Here is a 19278-nt window from a genome sequence, read left to right on the forward strand (position 1 = left end):
CTTTCAGCCTCCCCCGCTCTGCTCATCTGTTGCTGTTTGTCATTCATGAAGTGTAGCAGGTGCAGAATCTCCCAGCAGACACAACAAACAGGGCCGCTGTTAGCTGGGTGGACTCCAGCCTGTGGGGCTGCTTCTTACCCCCTCACTCCCTGCAGGCACATCCCCTTCTAACCAGGGTTGCCACCCCCAGGGAGGACTGGCAGAGCAAGAGGGGATGCACTCCCAGGTGACAGAATTGCCTCTGGGCCTGCCTGTGGCCAGAAATTGCTCGTGTCTGGTTGGTGACTCAGGCGGGAAGATTTTGTTTATGGTTTTATTATTGCCTTAATTTAATTGCTGTGTGATGAGTAATCTATAGACCATCCCTCCCATCCGTGCCACCCTCACCTGCACCCTTGGGGAGGACCAGGTTGCTGCAGTCCTAGAACAGCATCTGAACTGGTCCATGGGCCAGCCTCCCCCCTCTCCAGTCAACTTACTGACCTGGGTAGGGGGGTCAAGTGGGGGTGCTCTGGCATCCTCAGGAGGCTTCAGGAGTTGAGGTGATCCCTGGCCTCTGACTGGGCTTCTGTAAAGTCATTTCAGGAAGGAGGAGTGAGAGCAGGAACTGGGATGGCTCTTTCCATATGTGTTTCTGACCCACAAAACTTCACCAATGCAGCCCAGTCCTCCACGACATGGTCCTTGGGAAAACAGAAGAGGAAGAAAAGAGATGGGGAGCAAAGAACCTAGTAGGTGATGGGAACAAATTAAATTTGTGAACAAAATAGAAGCACAACTACTCTTTGCCCTCCCTCCAACTTAGGTTCCCAAGAATAATTTTCAAAAACCCTTTGTATCTGTGATTCCCAGACCAGCCTTGGGCAACTAAAGGGATCTATTCTCTTTTCCTGGCCCCAAGTACATGCTGCTTCTGGGGCCATGGTTGTGGCAAACCTTGAGCAGACACTAAGCCTGAATGCTCAACTGACCCAAGCCTTCCCCCTGGTAGTGATGGGTTGGCAGAGAAGGGAGGGTCATCTCAAAGGGGTCGCTACTCATAGGGGAAGCCTGGGTTGGAGACCTAGTGGCAACTGCTGAGGCAAGCCTGCCTTTCTAATGGAACTAAAGTCAAGCAAGGGGAGCTCCCTACAGGGCCACAGAGTTGCTGAGTGGCTACACTCCTCTGATGTGTTAGACTAGGATATGCGGCAGTAACAAATATCCCTCCAAATCTCAGTGGCTTAACATAATAAAAGTTTTTTTTTTTTTCACTCACATGAAGTCCAGTGTGGGTAGGTGACCCTCCTTGATGGCTCTCTTCCATTCCAGAGGGATCCAGGTTACTTCCTCCATCTAGAGTTTTTTGCTTCAACTACACAGACAGAAGAGTGTGTGGAAAAGTCATGCTTGCTCTTAGCCTTGAACTAGAAGTGACTCATCATTTACTGCTCATATTCTCATTGGTCAAAAGTAGTCACATGACCTCAACCAAACTGCAAAGGAGGCTAGGAAATGTAGAGGAATACAGGATATTTTGTGAATACTAAGTGTCTTTCCCAAGCCTGGGAATTTGAACCCTTTGGGTGCTTTTATTCTACTTACAGGAAATGGTTCTAACAACAACCCTTGCTCAGAGACTTATCATGGGCCCTCTCCTCAGTCAGAGCCAGAAGTGGCTGCCATTGTGGACTTCATCACAGCCCACGGGAACATCAAGGCTCTGATCTCCATCCACAGCTACTCTCAGATGCTCATGTACCCTTATGGCCACACTCTGGAGCCTGTTTCAAACCAGGAGGAGTTGGTGAGATTGGCTGCTTAAGGCTTGGGGGAGGCATCTAGCAGACTCCCAATTGGTCCCATGGTAGGGAGTGGGTGGTGGGGTCTGGTAGGGGAGGGGGCAGCAGCAGGGGCTTGTTCTCACTTGTGATCAAGTTCGAAGCTAGAGGTGCTGTGCTCCCTTTTCACAAGAGTCATCTACACATTCAACTTCCAAGACTCCTAAGTTCCTGCTTCTTAGCAGCTGCTAAGGATGTGGGGGTATGGGGAGCGTGGGCCTCTCACCCTCTGGATTTAATCTTGCAGTACAGTCTTGCGAAGGATGCAGTGCAGGCCCTGTATGAGGTCCATGGAATGGAGTACATTTTTGGCAGCATCAGCACCACCCTCTGTGAGTGAGCCTTCCCCTGGCTGTTGCTGGTTCAGGCACTACATCAACTTGGGGTCACGCAGGTGCAGGCTCTTTGCTGACTGGGCTGGGCCAGAGCTGATTTCCACATCTGGATAGAAGGGTGAATGGTGGTACCCAGATACAGGCAGCTCTTTATTTGCAGCATTAATTAATAGCTCCCTATGCCTGGCTTACTGTCATGTTCCTTGAGGGTAAATATACTAAATCTAGTGGCCTCACAGTGCTTTCTTTTTACTGGGGCAGAGAATGGACTGCATGAGCAGGGTGTGGCCCAGGTTGAGGCCTGGGCCAGGAAGTTTGGTGTGGTCTGGGATAGGTGGGGATTTGGCCCCCAGGGCCCGCTTTCTGGCCCAGTCCTTTCAGGATGCCTCTGTGCCTTGTGGTCACACCTTGCTCTTCCTTGTGGGGGTGTTTCTTCGCCCTTTTGTATACAGATGTGGCCAGTGGGATCACTGTCGACTGGGCCTACGACAGTGGCATCAAGTACTCCTTCAGCTTTGAGCTCCGGGACACCGGGCACTATGGTTTCCTGCTGCCGGCCGCACAGATCGTCCCCACAGCCCAGGAGACATGGCTGGCCATTCAGACCATCATGGAGCACACACTGAATCACCCCTACTGACAACACTGCAGAGGGGCAGAGCAGGAAGATTTGTCCTCTTCCCCAAGGCTTGGGGCTCCTCCTGAGACCCAAGCAATGTATCCCCTCCCCACCCCACCCCCAGCTTCTTAGGAAATAAACACAAATTTGAACAGGCTTGGCAGCCACCATCCTTTTGGGCTCAGCACCGGGGAGAGGATAGGGGCCTTGGAAATGCCTCTTCACTCCCCAGCTGTCCAGGAGGATGTGGGGCTAGCAGGCCTTCCGTTTTCTCCTCTTGCAATGTTCTTGGGGCCCAGAACAGACACTTGGAGGTACTAATATAGTACAAATATAGTACTAATATATACAGTTTGTTCCCTTGGTGCTTATATTTTAAGATGACCCTGGAAGGGTCAGTGTTTGATCTGAAGGAGTGAATCTCCAGTGATTGGCTTTTCTGGCACCTTGAGCGAGAGGTGCGTACTGACAGGCAGCCGCCTCCTCTTCCTGCTTCATTTCCTGTGCTGGAAAGGGAGTAGGTGCACATTTCAGAGGCCCCCACTCAGAAGATCCTTCTCACCCTGTTAATAAAAGTGAACAAGTCACTGGTTTGTGACCTTTTCTTCCTGGGCACCCTCACAGGCTCCTTTGATCTTGGGAGCATAGAATTACAGCCAGTCAGAGCCAGCGCAGCAAAGCCCTGCACATCCGGAGAGAAGTCCTCTTTCTCTTCCTCACCATAGTAATCATGGTTGTCATGCCCTGAGAAGTTAGTCCAGGCATGGAATCTCAGGGAGAGATTCTGAGATACAAAAGAGGTGCTCTCCCATATCCTCAAGCTTCCTTGTAACTTTTGCCTTCCCCCATCATTCAGGAGTCAGGATAGTTAGCCTCTTTGCCCTGCATTCAGGGGAAGGCAAGCACCCCCAAGAACAAGAGGTCAACTGGAGAGCTGAAAGGGATTTGTTTAAGTCTGAGACAAAAAGCAAGACTTTCATTTGCAAGGGCCAGACTTTTTATTGTTGTTGTTCTTGCAAAAGGAAAGGATTGTGGGTACATATGAATCGGCCCCTGCAGGCCACAGAGTTTAGGGTTTTACTGTAAATCACAGACGGGGAAGAAAGCAGCGGGAAATAAGATACATCCCCCCTTTTGTCCAACCTGTAAAAGAAGCAGAGGTTGGACCAGTTAGTGGAAGGATGGCACAGTGGGCATCAATTGGGTATGCCTGTGCCCAGGGCCAGCTGTGCCATGTAGGAGGCCTGAAGAACCAAGACCATCTCCAGGGGAATTGCTGGTGACAGAGAAGGAAACAATCCTGACTCGGGCTAGACTTTCCCAAAAGAGACTTGAGTTTTTTTAAAAGCTGGAAGTGGTCTGAGTGAGCTAGAATTTCCAAGCTGAAGTTTTCTGCTATTAGTAGAAATCTGAGGTTATGAGCTACCTTAATATAAGCTATTGATAAATAAAGCAAATTATACCTTTGCATACCAGAATCCGTGATTATACCTTTTATGCCCTTTGCTTAGATATTTTTATTTCATCTTCATGGGGAGGATATTACTCATATCGATAAGCTTGTTAATAAGCTAAGATAAGGAAAGCATGATTTGGAGAGGTTTTAAAGGTTACAAAAGGCCACAAAGATTGAAGGTTGTTGAGGGAGATTTGAACTTGGGTTTGTCTCACTCCAAAATCATCATGTCACCATTTGTCCAAGTGTGACCTGTGGCAGACTCCAAAGGGAGCTGGTTAACATAAAGATGTTTGGGTTCCATCCCCAGACTGAAAAAATCTCTGGGGTGGACCCCCTAAATCTGCATTTTTACCGTCTTCCCCAGGAGTTCTGAGACTCCTTAAAGGCTGAGAACCACTGATCTCCGCTCTCCTGCCTCCCAGAAGGAACATGTTTAATTCTTCTAGGGGGTGTTGGGGTTTTGGCCTCCCACCCTCTGCCACTGTCCATTAGGGCTGAAAGTGGCTACTGCAGTGGAAGCCAGCCATCCTTCTCCAAAATATTCCCAAGGGGCTGCCTTGGTCCTAGCCTAAAGCAGTGCGATCTGCAGACCCCAGGCATCAGCATCACCTGGGAGCTTGTTAGAAATGCAAATTCTCAGGCCACCCCAGACCTCCTGAATCAGAATCTTGGGATGGGACCCAGGTGATGGAGAAGCACTGCCCTAGAGACAGGAGTATCTGGACCCTGATGGGTTTCCCAGTAACAGTGAAAAGAATGAACTATTTTCTGGCGCTTACTGTGTGCCAGGCATGGTTCCAAGTGAGTTACAGGATTCAATATATTGCCTCCTCACAGCTCTAAGAGGTAGGACTATTACTGCCCTTATTTTCAGATGAGGAAGCTTAGGCTCAGAGAGGAAGTGACCAAAAGGCACACAGCTACTGAGTGGCAGGCCTGGGACTGAACTCCGGGTGAACCTGATCCATGCCCCAAAGCCTCCAGGACCAGGGCCAGGAACTTGTTCTCACAGCCACGTTGACAAGATCCCTCTGCAGCCAGCAGGCCCACAGAAGTTGGGACTGAAACTGCCTTCCCAATGGAGGTCTTCTTAAAAGGTAATTTTTTCCTTAAAATCCTTCACTGACTTATGAAAGCCCGCCCAAGGCACTGCATGGCTGGCCCTGCCAGGCCCTGCAAGGTGGCTAGCTCTCTGTCACCTTGTTTCAGAACCTCGTTCATCAGCTCCAACCTCACCAGCCTTCTCTCAGTTCCTTCAGATCTTTCCCAACTAGATGCCTTTGTATGTGCTGCTCCTCCTTGTCTGGAATACTCTTTCCTCTTACTCTTCCTTCATATGGCCCATTCCTTAAAATTTCCCCTTCAGTATCGTTTCCTCACTAGTCCTTCGAGGACCACCCACTGGAGATCTTCTATCATTCTCTTTCCCCAGGCTTTATTTATTTCTTCGATAGCAATGATAATTGACTTCTTTATTTGTTGTTGTTTGTGTCTGCTGCTAGTTTGAGAGCCTGCTAGGGAAGATTCCGTGTCTGGGTGATTCACCCTCACTCAGTTCCTGTCAGGCACATAGGTACACAACATTTGCTGAAGGGGTGTTTTTCTCCTCAGCCTAGTACAAATTGGGACTAGGTTTAGCGTTATGCGACAGAAACCCCTCTTACTGTGTCTTAACCTGATCAAGGTTTTGTTTTTGTCACGTAACAAATCATCTGAGGTGGGCAGTTCAGGGCTAGTTCAGTGGCTCCTTGTTGCACTGGGGACCCAGACTCCTCTGGCCTGTTCTGTTTTGCCCCTGCTATCATTTTGACCCCTAGTCTATTGTCATCATGACTGAATTCCGGCAGGAAGAGCAAAGGGCAAAAAAAACGTTAGTTGGCCATCCATGGACTTCAGGTTCCACCTTATTGCCTGGGACTGGTCAGGAGGCCATGCCCAGCTGCAAGGGAGGCTGAGAAATGGCTTTATAGCTGAGCGCATCACTGCTCCCTAAAATTGGAGTTCTGTCAGTAAGAAGGAAGGGGCGAATGGGTATTGGGGAAGCAGCCAGCAGAATCTGTTGCAGCTTCCCTGAGGGGGGAAGAGGATCTGAAGGGGCCTCTGAATCAGTTTTTTTGCTCTAGTTCATCAAGTGACTGACTTAATCATAAAGCCACAGAACTTTCCAGATGAAAGGGTCCTTTGAAAGCTTCTAATCCAACCCTTTGCAGTTGTAAAGACTGGGGGCCTCTGGATCATCTGACTTACACAAGGCCCCACAGGAACCTAATGCCTGAGAGAAGCCACGGATCCTAGGACTGAGGGGTCTCCTTAGCAAGCCCAGTGGGGTGATGGCTGGGGATTTAAGTTTATCAAGTAAAAGCTCAAGACATAGACATACAAGTTCTGGAGATAATACAGTCATAAAACTTGAATTCTCCACCTGCCCCCCCCCCCATTTCTTAGGTATATGCTACTAAACAGGATTTTTTATTTTCTGCATTCTCCGTTTTTTTACCTCCCAACAAACTGCTCTTTTTAAGGTATGTTTTTTCATCCTTTTCACTAGTAAAATTTATGAGCATTTATTTAAAAGAAAAAAGCACTGGAAAAACTGAAGAGAGAAAGAGTGATTATACATATGGAAAGCTATAAAGAACCACAGTGAATGTGCTGTGGTTACTGCTTTCATAAAAAAACAAACTAGGCAGGCAGTTTGGAATGTGAAAGAGTCCTGTGTGAGGGCAGGGCAGGCGGCAGAGGGTGATGGGCTAATGGCTGTGGTCGTCGGAGTCCAGTGAGGAGCTGTTCACTTCCCCCGTCCTCCTCCGTTTCCCCTCTGGCCACCCTAGACAGGATCAGAGTTTACTGAAAAATAAAATTAAATTTTAAAAAGCTTCTTTAGAAAAGTAAGAAGGCCCAGGCAGACACTTGGTACAAGCTGAGGGAGAGACCAGGGAACATGGCGCCTATCAGTGCTTGACAAACTGGTGAATCCATATTCCTCTTGGGAGTGAGGTTTGGGGTCGGGGTGTCCTGAAGGACAACTCCAGCCAGTTCGCCTTCGGAGGGTCTCCTTCCCCGAGGACTGGGACAGTCCTTGGGAATGATGATGTTTGCAAATCTCTTCGTTTGTCTTGTCTCTCACTAGCCTCTCCCTGGGGTCTGCACTCGACCTCTTGCTCCCTCCTACCCAGCTCTGTGGCTCTGCATTTACCCCCCTGCCCATCAGCCCACTTCCCTCATTCCCCAAAGCATAGCCTAGACCACCAGTGTCATCTCACAAAATTTTACTTGGGAACACAGAAGAGAAATGCAATGTGAAAAATAAAGCACCTAAATTGGATGCTGGAGATCGCTGGTGTTGGATTTGGTGGTTCATGTCCCTTCATGAGGAAACCCCTGCAGCCTTCACTCCCTTTGACCCTCTGCCTGCTCCCACGTTGCTGGGACAGCCCATCCAGCCCCTCAAGTGTAGCAGTGCGCCCAGTGCTCCCCAGCTCCTCTGTCGGTCTCAGTTAGAGGCAAACTTCCCCTTCCCCATTTTTCCTTCTACACATGGGACATTCCTGCTTAGTTCCTCTCTCTGCTGCATCTCTGTTCTGAGATTTGGGCTTAAATCGACTTTCCTAAAGACCCACTGGAGTGCTGCTCTCACCAGGTGACTCTTCCTCCAAAGAAAAATTCTGCCTCCCGTCTGGGGACAGATACCACTAGCTACTTTAAAGTGACAGTTCCACAGCTTCAAAGCAAACAAATAGGCTCTTCTGGACACTCAGTTATGAAGGACCTCCTCCTTCCAGCCTTTCATGATGCCCCCGCAGCCCCACGACCCGCTACTGCAGCCTCTGCAGGATGTAGTCTCTCCCCACCTACACTGCCCTGGGAACATTTACCCATTCGAGCCCCAGGGCCCCTGTGGCTCTATTCTGATCTCCCTGCAAATCTGGCGAGCCTCTCTCCACCCTGCCCAGACCTGTCACCACGGCTGTGATTTGTTTGACGGTAAAAAATACAAATATCCTAGAATCATAAAGTGTCAGAGCTGGAAGGGGCCATGGAGACCATTCTGACCAACCCCATCATTTCATAGATGGTGACACTGAGGCCCAGGGATGTTCAGGGACCTGCCCCAAATCATATGCTGGGTTTGTGGCAGTCTACTTTCACAAGGCATTCCTCTCCCATTTTCCTCTATTCTGAAGTTAGACAGTGTCTTTGTGTTAGCTGTGTACTTTTTCAGTCACATGTGACAGAAAACCAACTTGAAAAAACCTGAGGGAAAAACTAAAATTGGTTGGCTCTTCCTTAGAGTGGGGGTGGGGGTGGAGTGGCTAGGTCCACCTGAATCACATGGCTTCAGAATCAGGAAGGGTGGCCCTAAGGGGAAATGGATGTGCTGTTATCAGCAGGAGGATACTGGGCGGGGCAAACAAGAGATGTCCTTGACAGTCTGCCACTTGCCTGCCCCAAATTCCCATAGACTTCTCTTCCCATACACACACTGTACCACGTACAGCCTTAAACACATTTGCCAGAAAGACAGCTGGCGTCTCATCCATCTACTCTACCAGCCGTTCTGACTGCACCCGTTTGTGTGCTCTTCAAAGGCCTCCCTTATCCACTGCCCCCGTTTGATCTCTAACATGGACGTGGGGGACTACTGCTTCTTGTGTGTCTTTAACAACCCATTTCCTAGGTCCTACTTGGGGATCTCTAAGCATTGTTCCAGAGCCTCTATTTACCATGCTTGGGTGTTCTCTGGCAACAGGGCTGTCACCAATAGCTGTCCAGTTTGTGCACTGCACAAAGGCGTTCAGTGGAGGATGAGGGTTGATGTCTGCCCAGAGTGGGAGGGGGATGCCTTTCTCCACCTCAGATGAGGTTCCCCTGGACTAAAATTTATTGTCTTCTGGCAATACAACACTTTAAAATCTTCGGAAGTGCATCAGAGTGTTTTTTACAGCGATAACAGAAATCCCAATTAATAAAAATAATTTTTTTCATATATAGTCCAAAGGTGGGGCAACAGGCTTAACAATATCCAGAGAAAGGTGCCTCCTTCTCAAGACAGGGGAAATATTTTCTAGAAGCTTCCTCCCTGGCCTCCCCTCACATCTCATTGACAAAAGGGGGTTGCATGCTCACCTGTAAACCAACCACTTGCAAAAAAGAATGAGATTCCTTCGACCCATCTTAGAATTTATCCCTGAGCTGGGAATGGGGTGACCTTCCTGGGGGTGACACCCGCATACAATCTGGGTTTGCTCAGCCAGGACGAAGGAGGGAGGGACACTGATCGCTAGTCAATTTCCATTTATTTGCATTCAGGCACTTGCTCAGTGACCTGTCCTTGAATCTAGATGCCAGCCTGGTGGTTTCTTTCTCATGCTAATAGGTGCTCTGCCTGTTCCCCCAGCTTTCAGCCCAATGGCCCTCTTCATTGCCCTTGCTTTGGACGGATATGAAATGTTCCCATGAGTAGAAAGGCAGAGCTGTGGCTCTCTGCCGCAGGTTCCAGTCTAGCAAATTGGTCTTTACGAAGAGGCAATTTTCAGCTGCCTGAGGTACTTTGGAGGGACCCCAGGAATTAGGCTTAACCTCCACCTGAGACCCACGTTCCTGGGCCACTGTGCTTCCAGCCTCCTGCCAGTGCTGGCCCTAATTTTGGTTTGTGGCATTGAATTAATCTTTTCCAACCTTGCAAGAAAATAGATTATATGACTCTTGAACCTTAGATTGCTGGCTGAAGGCAGCAAGAGGCCCTCTTGGTGAGGCAGGGCCCTCCCTGTACTCCTCCCCTTTTTCTAATGGGCTTGTCTTTTCAGGAAGGAATTCACCAAAGGCCAAAGACTTAGCCAACACCCACCTCGACATGTGTAGTGTGCATGAAACGTTCAAAATTGTGGGACAGCTTTTGATTTAGAAATAAAAAAGAAATACTGTTTTCATAATGGAAAGTAAAGAAAGGCTCTCCAAAACCTTCTTTCCTGGTGGGGAACAAATTTGAACAGTCTGAGAGCACTGCAGGGCACTAAGAGATGAGGGGGAATATGAGGGATGGGTGAGACACCGTTCCTGGTCTTAGGAAATGTATAGTCTCATTGAGGAGACAGAAATAACACTCTAGGAACAGCTAAAGAGAAACAAATGGGAGTTTTGTGTTCAAGCAGCGAACAGTGTGATAAACACTCCTTCCCTTCCCGGCCTGGCAAAGTCCAGTCATTAACATCCAGGTCAAATTTCACCTTCTTGGTAAAGTCTTCCCTAGACACTCTTGGATGGGCCTGGCTGAGTCCATAGCCCTACTGGTACTTTTCACTCCATATCACAGAAAATGCCCTACTCAGGTCTCCTACAGCAAGAGAGCGGCCCAATGAGTGTCTTGCATGTTTAATCAAGTCTTGGTAATAGCTTCTTGGAAAACCTGAGAGAACATGCATTTGTTGGTTACTTCTGTTTTCCCCGTTAGGCTGTGAGCTCCCTGAGACCAGGGACCAGTCTTCCGTGGGCATCATCCCAGGGTAAAGCACAGGACTTAGCCCAGAAGCGTGAGTGATCAAAGGAATGAGCATTCAGAGAAGCGGCAGATACATGAGAGAGAAGGAAACCAGAGGAAGCTTCAGGGAGGAGGTAAGCTGTGCTTGGGGTCTGGAGGGACAGGCAGGGCTGCTGGGGTAGAAAGGAACAGTCTTCATGGAGGCTCAGCTTGTGTTAAGGATGGATTCAGTGTTTTATCATCTTCCCAGAGCTATGCTCAGGAGAGAGTTGTGAGTAAATGTAATGGGGTCGCCCTGCCTTGGCCTGGGAATGTTAGCCGGGTCGGGGGTGGGAACAGATGGAAACCAGAAGGAGATGCCTTGGCTGTTGTCAGTGCCCAAGCCTGAGGCCCTGACACAGAGCAGAGCCCCAAGAGGGTGCTGGGGAGCTGCTGGGGCCCCATGGATTAGGGTGGATTTGTGTTAGATGTCTCTGCGATGAGATCAGCACCCAGAGCCAGAGCAAATTCCCCTTGTGAATTCCAGCTCCTCCTGTACACTGTGCAGTCCCACCAGGCTCTGGCCCTGGTTCCCACCACCACACTTTCTACTCACATGACATCTGGTTACAGTTCCCATCAAGGGCAACCTAATCCCAGAGCCCCAGAGCAGTGGGGGTAGAGGGAAACGTCTGCTTCTGCTGCTGTGGCCTGACTCCCACAAGGCCACTGAGACTGATGGGAGTGGGGCTGGGAAGTTCCCTTCCAGGGGCTGTGTTCTAAGGGTCAGGCGGCCCTGGACAAAGTCAGTGTGGTGAGGAGCCAGCAAATTTGGGAGCTGGCTGGGGGCAGAGGGTCCCAGCTTGCTCTGTCATAGGAACAAAGAGCTGGTGCCCAGGCAAGCGGGAGAAGGGGACACCTTACACGAAGCCCTGGCTGGTGTGGTCACTCCAGAGTGCTGGCTCCTTCTCCCCGGCCAGGTCAGTAGACAGGACGGCAGGGGCTTTGGGCTGCAAGGCTGTGGGCTGTGGCAAACAGGGTTCCAGCTGGGAGGCCTCAAGCCCCAGCTGACCCTCAGGCCCAGGCTGGCCCCTCATGGCCATGGGGTTTAGGCCTGGCTTATCTCTCCAGCTGCCCTGTTCCCTGACACTTTATCAGGGAGGGTGGGAAGGTGTCAAGCTCAGAATTCCCACCCCTCCATCCCCGTGGGATAGGGCCCAGGTGCAGGGGGAGGACAACTCTTGGGCATAGCCAGGAGACCTCTATCCTGGGAGAGTTTAAAAGGCCCCAGGACCCTCTCTCAGCCTCAGTTGACCTTCCCAACTGGCTGCAACATGCGGGGACTGCTGATTTTGAGTGTTCTGCTGGGGGCTGTCCTTGGCAAAGAGGACTTTGTTGGGTAGGAGCATGGAGAGGATGGGGGATCTCAGAGGGGAGATAGGGAGGACTCAGCCCCCAGCCAGTGTCTGGAGGAGACGGACAGACAGCCGCATGGGAAGATGGCCAGAGAGGAGCAGACTAGCCCATCCTAGAAGGCAGGCTCATGGGGTCCAGGGCTGATAAGGGGCCCGGTCTCTCAGGACAATCTCCTAAACCTTAGAGAAGTTGGAGCTCTGAGGAGGAATTTTCAGGAGAGGAGGCAGGAGGAGGCCTGTCTGGCTTTGGAGAAAGAGTCTAAACTGGGATGGAGACAGCGGCAGTGTCTGGAAGTTTCCAAGGAGCCCAGGCCTCTCATTGCTAGGGTCCCTTGTACTTCCCCCTGCTCAGCACAGAGGATGAGGCCCAGCCTGGGGCTTCCAGCTGCCTGCCGCCCTCCTCCCACCTGGGGAGTGTGTGTGGCCAGAAGGAGCAGCTCAGGCCCTCAGTCTGCCCTCCTGCTCTGCCCAGGCACCAGGTGCTCCGAATCTCTGTGGCTGATGAAGCTCAGGTACAGACGGTGACGGAGCTGGAGGACCTGGAGCATCTGCAGGTCAGAGGAAGTGGGAGCCACCCTGAGGGCTAGTGGGGCCCACCCCAGGCCACCACCTGCCCAGGGCCAACTGGGGCCTTGGCTCTCTCTCACCAGCCACTCAAGAAGGAGGCATGCGACTCATCCCTATTAGGAAGTGACTTAAACCCCTCAGTTCCAGAGTATTGCTGCCCTTGAGAACCTGAGCAAAAGAGCTCCCCTCTCCCCAGTATTTCTTTCTGCCTTGCTGTCTCAGAGCCCCTCGACTCTGCTTTCTGGGCCATCTCCCTAACCAAACTGGACTTTGTCTAGTGCCCAGAGTTTCCCTTCATCTTCTGCCTCTAACACCGATGCCCCATCCCCAATTATATAGGAAATTCTGGCTCCAACACCCCTTCCCAAGGCAGGCTTTTTCCCAGCTGGCCGAGACAATGCCGGCTCTTGTTCTCCCCAGCTGGACTTCTGGCGGGGCCCTGCCCGGCCAGGGTTCCCCATCGACGTCCGAGTGCCCTTCTCCAGCATCCAAGCTGTCAAAGTCTTCCTGGAGGCCCATGGCATCAGATACAGAATCATGATCGAGGACGTGCAGTCGTTGCTGGACGAGGAGCAGGAGCAGATGCTTGCCTCCCAGTCTCGGGCCCGCTCCACCAGTACCTTTAACTATGACACCTACCACACCCTGGAGGAGGTGAGGGACCCCCTGGGCCACTCCCCACAAGCAGCAAGCTCTTGGACAGACTGGCAGAATGCTCCAAAGCCAGGGCCAGCCCAGGTGTGCGTGGCACGTGCTCTGTCTCTGCATGGCCTTGGTGGTCTGGGTCATGGCTCCTCTGTGTTGCAGGGCCCACAGCAGGCTCACTAATGGAGCTGCTACAGGAGGCATGCAGGTGCCTGGAAGCCATGAAGGCATCCTTTGCTCCTCTATCCCCTCAGATCTATGATTTCATGGACTTACTGGTGGCCGAGAACCCACAGCTTGTCAGCAAGCTCCAGATCGGCAACAGCTATGAAGGTCGTCCCATCTACGTGCTAAAGGTAATGGGCGCCTGTGTGTGGATGTACGTGGGCGCATCTGCAAGAATGGGCACCCACATCTGTGCATAGGCTCTTGTGGGTGAACCTAGGGTTACAGAGAACACAGTTGTATGGACTCCCTGTGCTAGCATAGGTGTGTGCATACCTGTACATACATAGTTTAAACTTCTAGGTGTTTCCAGTCAAGTGTCATATTGTGGGAAGTATCCCAAACCTGGTAGTCCATATAAAATGTTTTGTTCGTGACTTTTGACAGAGAACTATGTATGGGCATCGGGACCCGAAAGTCAGGGCCCGAAAGTCTGGCTGAGTCACACTTTCTCCAAGCTTGAGCTGAGGACAGGAGGCCAGGCTCTGCAGTTTCTGTCCAGACCCACCCTGACATCCCACCTGAGTGATGGCCCCACAAACAGTCTCAACCTGAGATACCAGAGAGCAGGTAGCTTCTGGCCCCTGGTGTGCCCTCCTTCAAGGACAGGGCCCCAGCTGAACTATTTCCTGTTCTTTTCGTCCAGTTCAGCACTGGGGGAAGCAACCGTCCAGCCATCTGGATTGACACGGGCATCCATTCCCGGGAGTGGATCACCCAGGCCAGTGGGGTCTGGTTTGCAAAGAAGGTAAGCCTGGGGAGAGGAGGAGACCTCTTGCCAAGGCCCACAGAAACCCTGGCATCTGCTTTCCATCTAGAAGCAATGACCACAGAGGGAGGCTGAGGGCAGTCATCCGTTGCTCTAGTATGGCAGATGCCTGGCCTGGCCCACTCTGCCCCTCTGCTCCCTAACCCCCCCACCAGATCACAGAAGACTATGGCCAGGATGCAGCTTTCACTGCCATTCTTGACAACATGGATATCTTCCTGGAGATTGTCACCAACCCTGATGGTTTTGCCTATACCCACAGCAAGGTACAGACTTTCTCCTGTTCTTTGGGAAAGCAGGGTTGGCCTCTGGCCTCTGAGCCCCACAAGCTACTCACCCCTAATCTCACCCCACAGAGGTTGAAGGAGGGGCACAAAGACCTGTCTTCCTAGACCAGGGGTTCTTGACCTCAGCATTCTTGACATTTTGGGCAGATAATCATCTGCGGGGGCGGAGCGGGGGCTGTCCTGTGCAGGCAGCATCCTGACCTACTCACTAGATGCCAGTAGCAACCCCCCAGTTGAGACAACTGAAAACATCTTCAGACGCTGCCAAATGTCCAGGTGTGGAGGACAGAATTGGCCCCAGTGGAGACTCCCTGCCCAGACCTTCTTTCCTGGTTCCTCTTTATTTTTATGGGATGACATGCTATGGATCAGCTGTGTAAGGGGTGACGGGGATGCCACATACCTTCTTCACTTTTCACCAGTAGAACCTCTGGCCAGATGCTGTCTGCTGTCCCCTCTGTCTTCCTTCAGCCAAGCACTCTCTTTGCAGATCTTCCTCCCTGACAGTCAGTTGAAAGTGGTTTCTGATCCCCCACTGTGTCCACACCCAGGCTTCGGATCAGGACTCTTTGTGTCCATTGTGGCCGCTGTGAGGTGGCTGATCACTTTTCCTTTCTCAGAATCGATTGTGGCGCAAGACTCGATCCCTCACATCGGGCTCCTCCTGTGTTGGCGTGGATGCCAATAGGAACTGGGATGCTGGCTTTGGGAGTAAGGCCCAGCGTGGTTTGAATGGGACACCCCGGAGTGGTTTCTCACCGTCCTTTGTCCTGCCTCCCTGACCCCCTTCCGGCCCTAGTGGTGGGGGCATATGGGGAACGTCGACCTCTCCTCCAAGGAGCTCAGTGAGGAAGGTGGTGCTCTGAGATATGCCTGTCCCTTGTCTCTAAAAAGAAAGCCCTGCCCAGTGGAACTGAGGTCTGAAACTGTTCTAGGGGTTTTCTAGCATAACTTGGGCTCCTTCCCTCCCTGGTCACTTTACTGCAAGACCTAGTCTCACCTGAGGAGCTCTTACCTCCCGGGGTACGTCCATCAGCTCTGTCTGACCTTTGCTCGGGAGGGAGGCAGGACCCCCAGGTTATAATGGGCTTCTGCCCTTTCCTAATCTGGGGCAGGGGTGAGCCCTCCTGCATCTCACCTCACCCTGAACTTCACGCAAATACCAGAAGCCATGGGAGCCACACTAGAGTATAAGGAATGCCAACTACCCCTTTCTCCTCCCAGTGTCGGGTGCCAGCAGCAGCCCCTGCTCTGAGACTTACCATGGCAAGTCTGCTAATTCTGAAGTGGAGGTCAAGTCCGTCGTGGACTTTGTGAACGACCATGGGAACATCAAGGCCTTCCTCTCCATCCACAGCTACTCCCAGCTCCTCCTCTATCCCTATGGCTACAAAACAGAATCACCCTCTGACAAGGATGAGCTGGTATGTGCTGACTCCCGCTTGCCCTCTGGTCCCAAAGGCATCTCTGAGCAAGCCTGAGTATTCATCCATCAAACCAGCTTAAGGCACAAGGGCCTATACTGCGCCTAACACCCCTTTCTCCTGTGGACCCTGATGGCTTGGGAAGACCAGCAAGGCAGGCTAGCCATTCCTTTTTGGAAACTGAGGCACAGAGTGGTCGAGTCACTTCTGTCACATGACAGATCAAGGGGTGGGGCAGGGCTGGACTTTGAGTTTGTCCCGCAAAGTCTACACTTGGAGTTGCAGGGTGACCAAAGGGCAGTGAAGTACCAGCCAGACATCCTGCAAGGCCATAGGATCATGGGGCTGCTGAATTCCCAGGGCTGACCCTGCAGGGCCCGACAGGCTCTGTGCTCTCTGCTGGGGGCCCGCTTTTGCAGGGTGCGAGCTCCTGGTTGACCCTGCTAGCCCCCAGGACCCCCTGGCCCTGCTGTTCTGGGCGCCTGGTATTGCTGGCCATGATAAGTGATCTTGCTTGGCATTTTCTCCAGGATCAGGTGGCTAAGTCTGCTGTTGCTGCCCTGAGCTCTCTGTATGGGACTGAGTACAAGTACGGCAGCATCATCACAACCATCTGTAAGTAGGTGCATGGTCTCTGTGTGGGAGGAAGCTCAGCTGGCTTTTCCTGCCCAATAGTGTCTGTCCTGGAGGAAGTAGCCAAGGGCACTCTGACCCGGGAGCACAGGCGAGGAGAACAGCCCCAGCTGTGCCTGACAACCGCTGGCTTAGGGGGCAGTGGGGCCCTTTCCTGACGTGAACTCTGCCTTCCTTGATACCTTCAGACAAACACTTCAGTTCCTCTGAGAACTCTTGTCACCCTGTCTTGAAGTTAAGTCCAGCTTCGTGCATGGAGTGGGTGGAGAGTTCCGTTTGCCTTTGTAGATCCTCAAGGAATTCAACTTAAAAAAATACTTCTCCAATGACCTTCAGTTAGAGAATATGTCCTATCTTTGCCTAGCTGACTTATCCATGCCAGGAGCACTGCTATATCAAAATGGAATTAAGTCAACGTATGCTGAGGAACACCTACTAGGCACCAGGCCTTGTTTTGTGTGCTGGGGATACAGTTAGCTGGGAACAAAATAAGCAAAGATCAGGAAACTTCCATACTAGCCAGGGAGACCAATGATAAACATGAATAAGGAAGTGATACAGCATGATTACTACCAGGACAGGGTGAGGGGACCCAGGAGTACCGGTGGGGGGTGGGGAGCAGGGCGGGCTGACTGAAGGGTAGGCCTCATTGAGAGCACGAAATTTGGGCAGGTACTGAAGGAAATGTGGGATGGAGCTAAGAGGCTATTTGAAGAAGAGCCTTCCAGACAGAGGAATCTTCTAGAACAAAGGCCCTACCATGTGTCCTGGCATGTTGCAGCAATAGTAGGAATAGCATGAAGACTGCAGCAGAGACAAGGTGGGGTGGGGGCAGGTTCTTTAGGGCCCTTGGGGGGATGCAGCAGGTTTGTGGCTCACAGGAGACAAGAGTACTGAAGAAGCAGAGGACCTCATAGACTTCCTGCCCGGAGAGCCCAGTTTTGGAAGAGGAGTGGGTCACAGTCTCACTTGGGGCTGGCCTTGCTTTTGGACTCCAGGCTTTCTTTGGAAACTGCTTCAACCCTAAGTCAAAAGTTTTTTGCTTTCTTCAATTTTTTTAATTGAAGTATAGTCAGTTATGACATGTCAATTTCTGGTGTATAGCATAATGTCCTAGTCATGAATATATGTACATATATTCATTTTCATAAAAGGTTACTACAAGATATTGAATATAGTTCCCTGCTTTGTTCAGTACTGTCAAGTTAAATTCTAATTTGCAGCCATATCTCTTTCCCCTGCCCCATTCCACAGCAGCTTCACTACTACTGCAAATCTGGGCAAAGTTTCCTTGGAAAAGACAGACAAGGGGCTTTTGCTTTGCCTCTGGCCGTTGCATTTTGCCTCCAGACCTGTGCCCTAGAGGACAATCCTGGTTACCCAAGTGGGCAACTCTAGTATATTTGGGGGCTTGACCAAGTGGCTGTTAGATGGAGGTGATTTTCAGCAGAGCTTTCAAAATCAAGGGAAATTTCTTGCTTCCTGCAGTGAGAGGAGAACTGTTGCTGGTCCTCCTCTCTTGGCTTCTTGGGCTGTGCCCCTCAGGGCACTTCTTGGGAGTAAGCCAGGCTGCCTGATGGACAGCAGGAACTTAGCAGATGCTGACTCCAGTCAACACTGCACCAGGCTCTGGGCTTTGGACCATTAACCCGGCCCATGCATATGTTTCCAAGTGAATGACCTTTACTCTCCCATTTCTGCTCCTGCCCCAGACCAAGCCAGTGGAGGCTCCATTGACTGGACCTACAACCAGGGCATCAAGTACTCCTTCACCTTTGAGCTCCGGGACACCGGGCGCTACGGCTTCCTGCTGCCGGCCTCCCAGATCATCCCCACGGCCCAGGAGACGTGGCTGGCACTTCTGACCATCATGGAGCACACGCTGAATAACCCCTACTGACCTGGTCCTTCAGCGCTCTTCTCCTCCTCCTCTCCAGCCCCACACGGGCAACCAAATAAAGTTTGAGTGTACATGGAACAGAATGGGGCTCGTGTGTGAGAAGGCATGTGGCATGTCTGCCTTTTCAAGCTGAGGCAGAAGTGATTTAGTTCCCTCAGTTCTCGCTGGAAACGTGTGGGTGGTTGGACTAGATGACCCTTAAACTCCCCTGCATTCCAAGGTCCTGTGAAGTTGTATCCAAGTGCCGTCCATTTTAATTAGACCACCCTGAGCTCAGCCCGTCAGTGGGGTGATTTGTTCATACCTTGGTAGCAAGCAGCAGCCACAGCTGCTAACCAAATGCCCGGCACCCTGCAGCGGTGAGGAATTCAGCTTGTACAATAGTCTAGCTAGTTGGATCCATTCATCTACAAAAGCAATAACCTTGAGTATGACACAGAATAATCCTGGTGGCCACTGTTGTCCCAAATCGATCTTGCAGCCAGGCAAAGCAAATTTCTGTAAAGCAAAATATGGCCTCCCACTACGGAATTAAATTGGAAGAAAACAATTGGGTTAAATGGAATCATTTACTGAAGATAAAGAAGAAACAGCAGTCCCAGGACATTTGATTAATTGTAGCATATCACAAAGACTTTGCCTTTAGGAACAGAAGTAGTTTACTTTTCATTGCCACATCCTTTCTAGCATCTCCTGGTACACTGTCCCTGCTTCCTCTCCTCT

The 19278-nt window shown here is 51.1% G+C and overlaps 2 protein-coding genes across 2 annotated transcripts in view; both read left to right on the plus strand.

Annotated features, from left to right (window-relative positions):
• Positions 1-3361, plus strand: part of LOC102522976 (carboxypeptidase A5) — a 62410-nt gene extending 59049 nt beyond the window's left edge. The window contains exons 10-12 of the mRNA XM_032483336.1: positions 1587-1786; positions 2068-2152; positions 2608-3361. Of these exons, the coding sequence (XP_032339227.1) occupies positions 1587-1786; positions 2068-2152; positions 2608-2795 (473 nt within the window). The 3' untranslated portion in view covers positions 2796-3361. The remainder of the gene's footprint in view (positions 1-1586; positions 1787-2067; positions 2153-2607) is intronic.
• Positions 3362-11958: 8597 nt separating this feature from the next.
• On the plus strand, positions 11959-18638 carry CPA1 (carboxypeptidase A1). Its single transcript, XM_032483340.1, has 10 exons — positions 11959-12089; positions 12578-12659; positions 13093-13326; positions 13572-13673; positions 14189-14290; positions 14467-14577; positions 15219-15309; positions 15823-16022; positions 16553-16637; positions 18368-18638. Exons 1-10 carry the CDS (start codon positions 12025-12027, stop codon positions 18553-18555), a joined length of 1260 nt encoding a protein of 419 aa, XP_032339231.1. The 5' UTR covers positions 11959-12024; the 3' UTR covers positions 18556-18638.
• The last annotated feature ends 640 nt before the right edge of the window (positions 18639-19278 follow it).

This window comes from Camelus ferus, chromosome 7 (genome assembly GCF_009834535.1).
Source record: "Camelus ferus isolate YT-003-E chromosome 7, BCGSAC_Cfer_1.0, whole genome shotgun sequence".
NCBI lineage: Eukaryota > Metazoa > Chordata > Mammalia > Artiodactyla > Camelidae > Camelus > Camelus ferus.

Coding starts and splice junctions, on each gene's coding strand:
- CPA1 (XM_032483340.1), top strand. CDS start 12,025: ATGCGGGGACTGCTGATTTTGAGTGTTCTGCTGGGGGCTGTCCTTGGC. Junction 12,660..13,092: donor AGGACCTGGAGCATCTGCAG/GTCAGAGGAAGT, acceptor TGTTCTCCCCAG/CTGGACTTCTGGCGGGGCCC. Junction 14,291..14,466: donor GGGTCTGGTTTGCAAAGAAG/GTAAGCCTGGGG, acceptor CCCCCCCACCAG/ATCACAGAAGACTATGGCCA.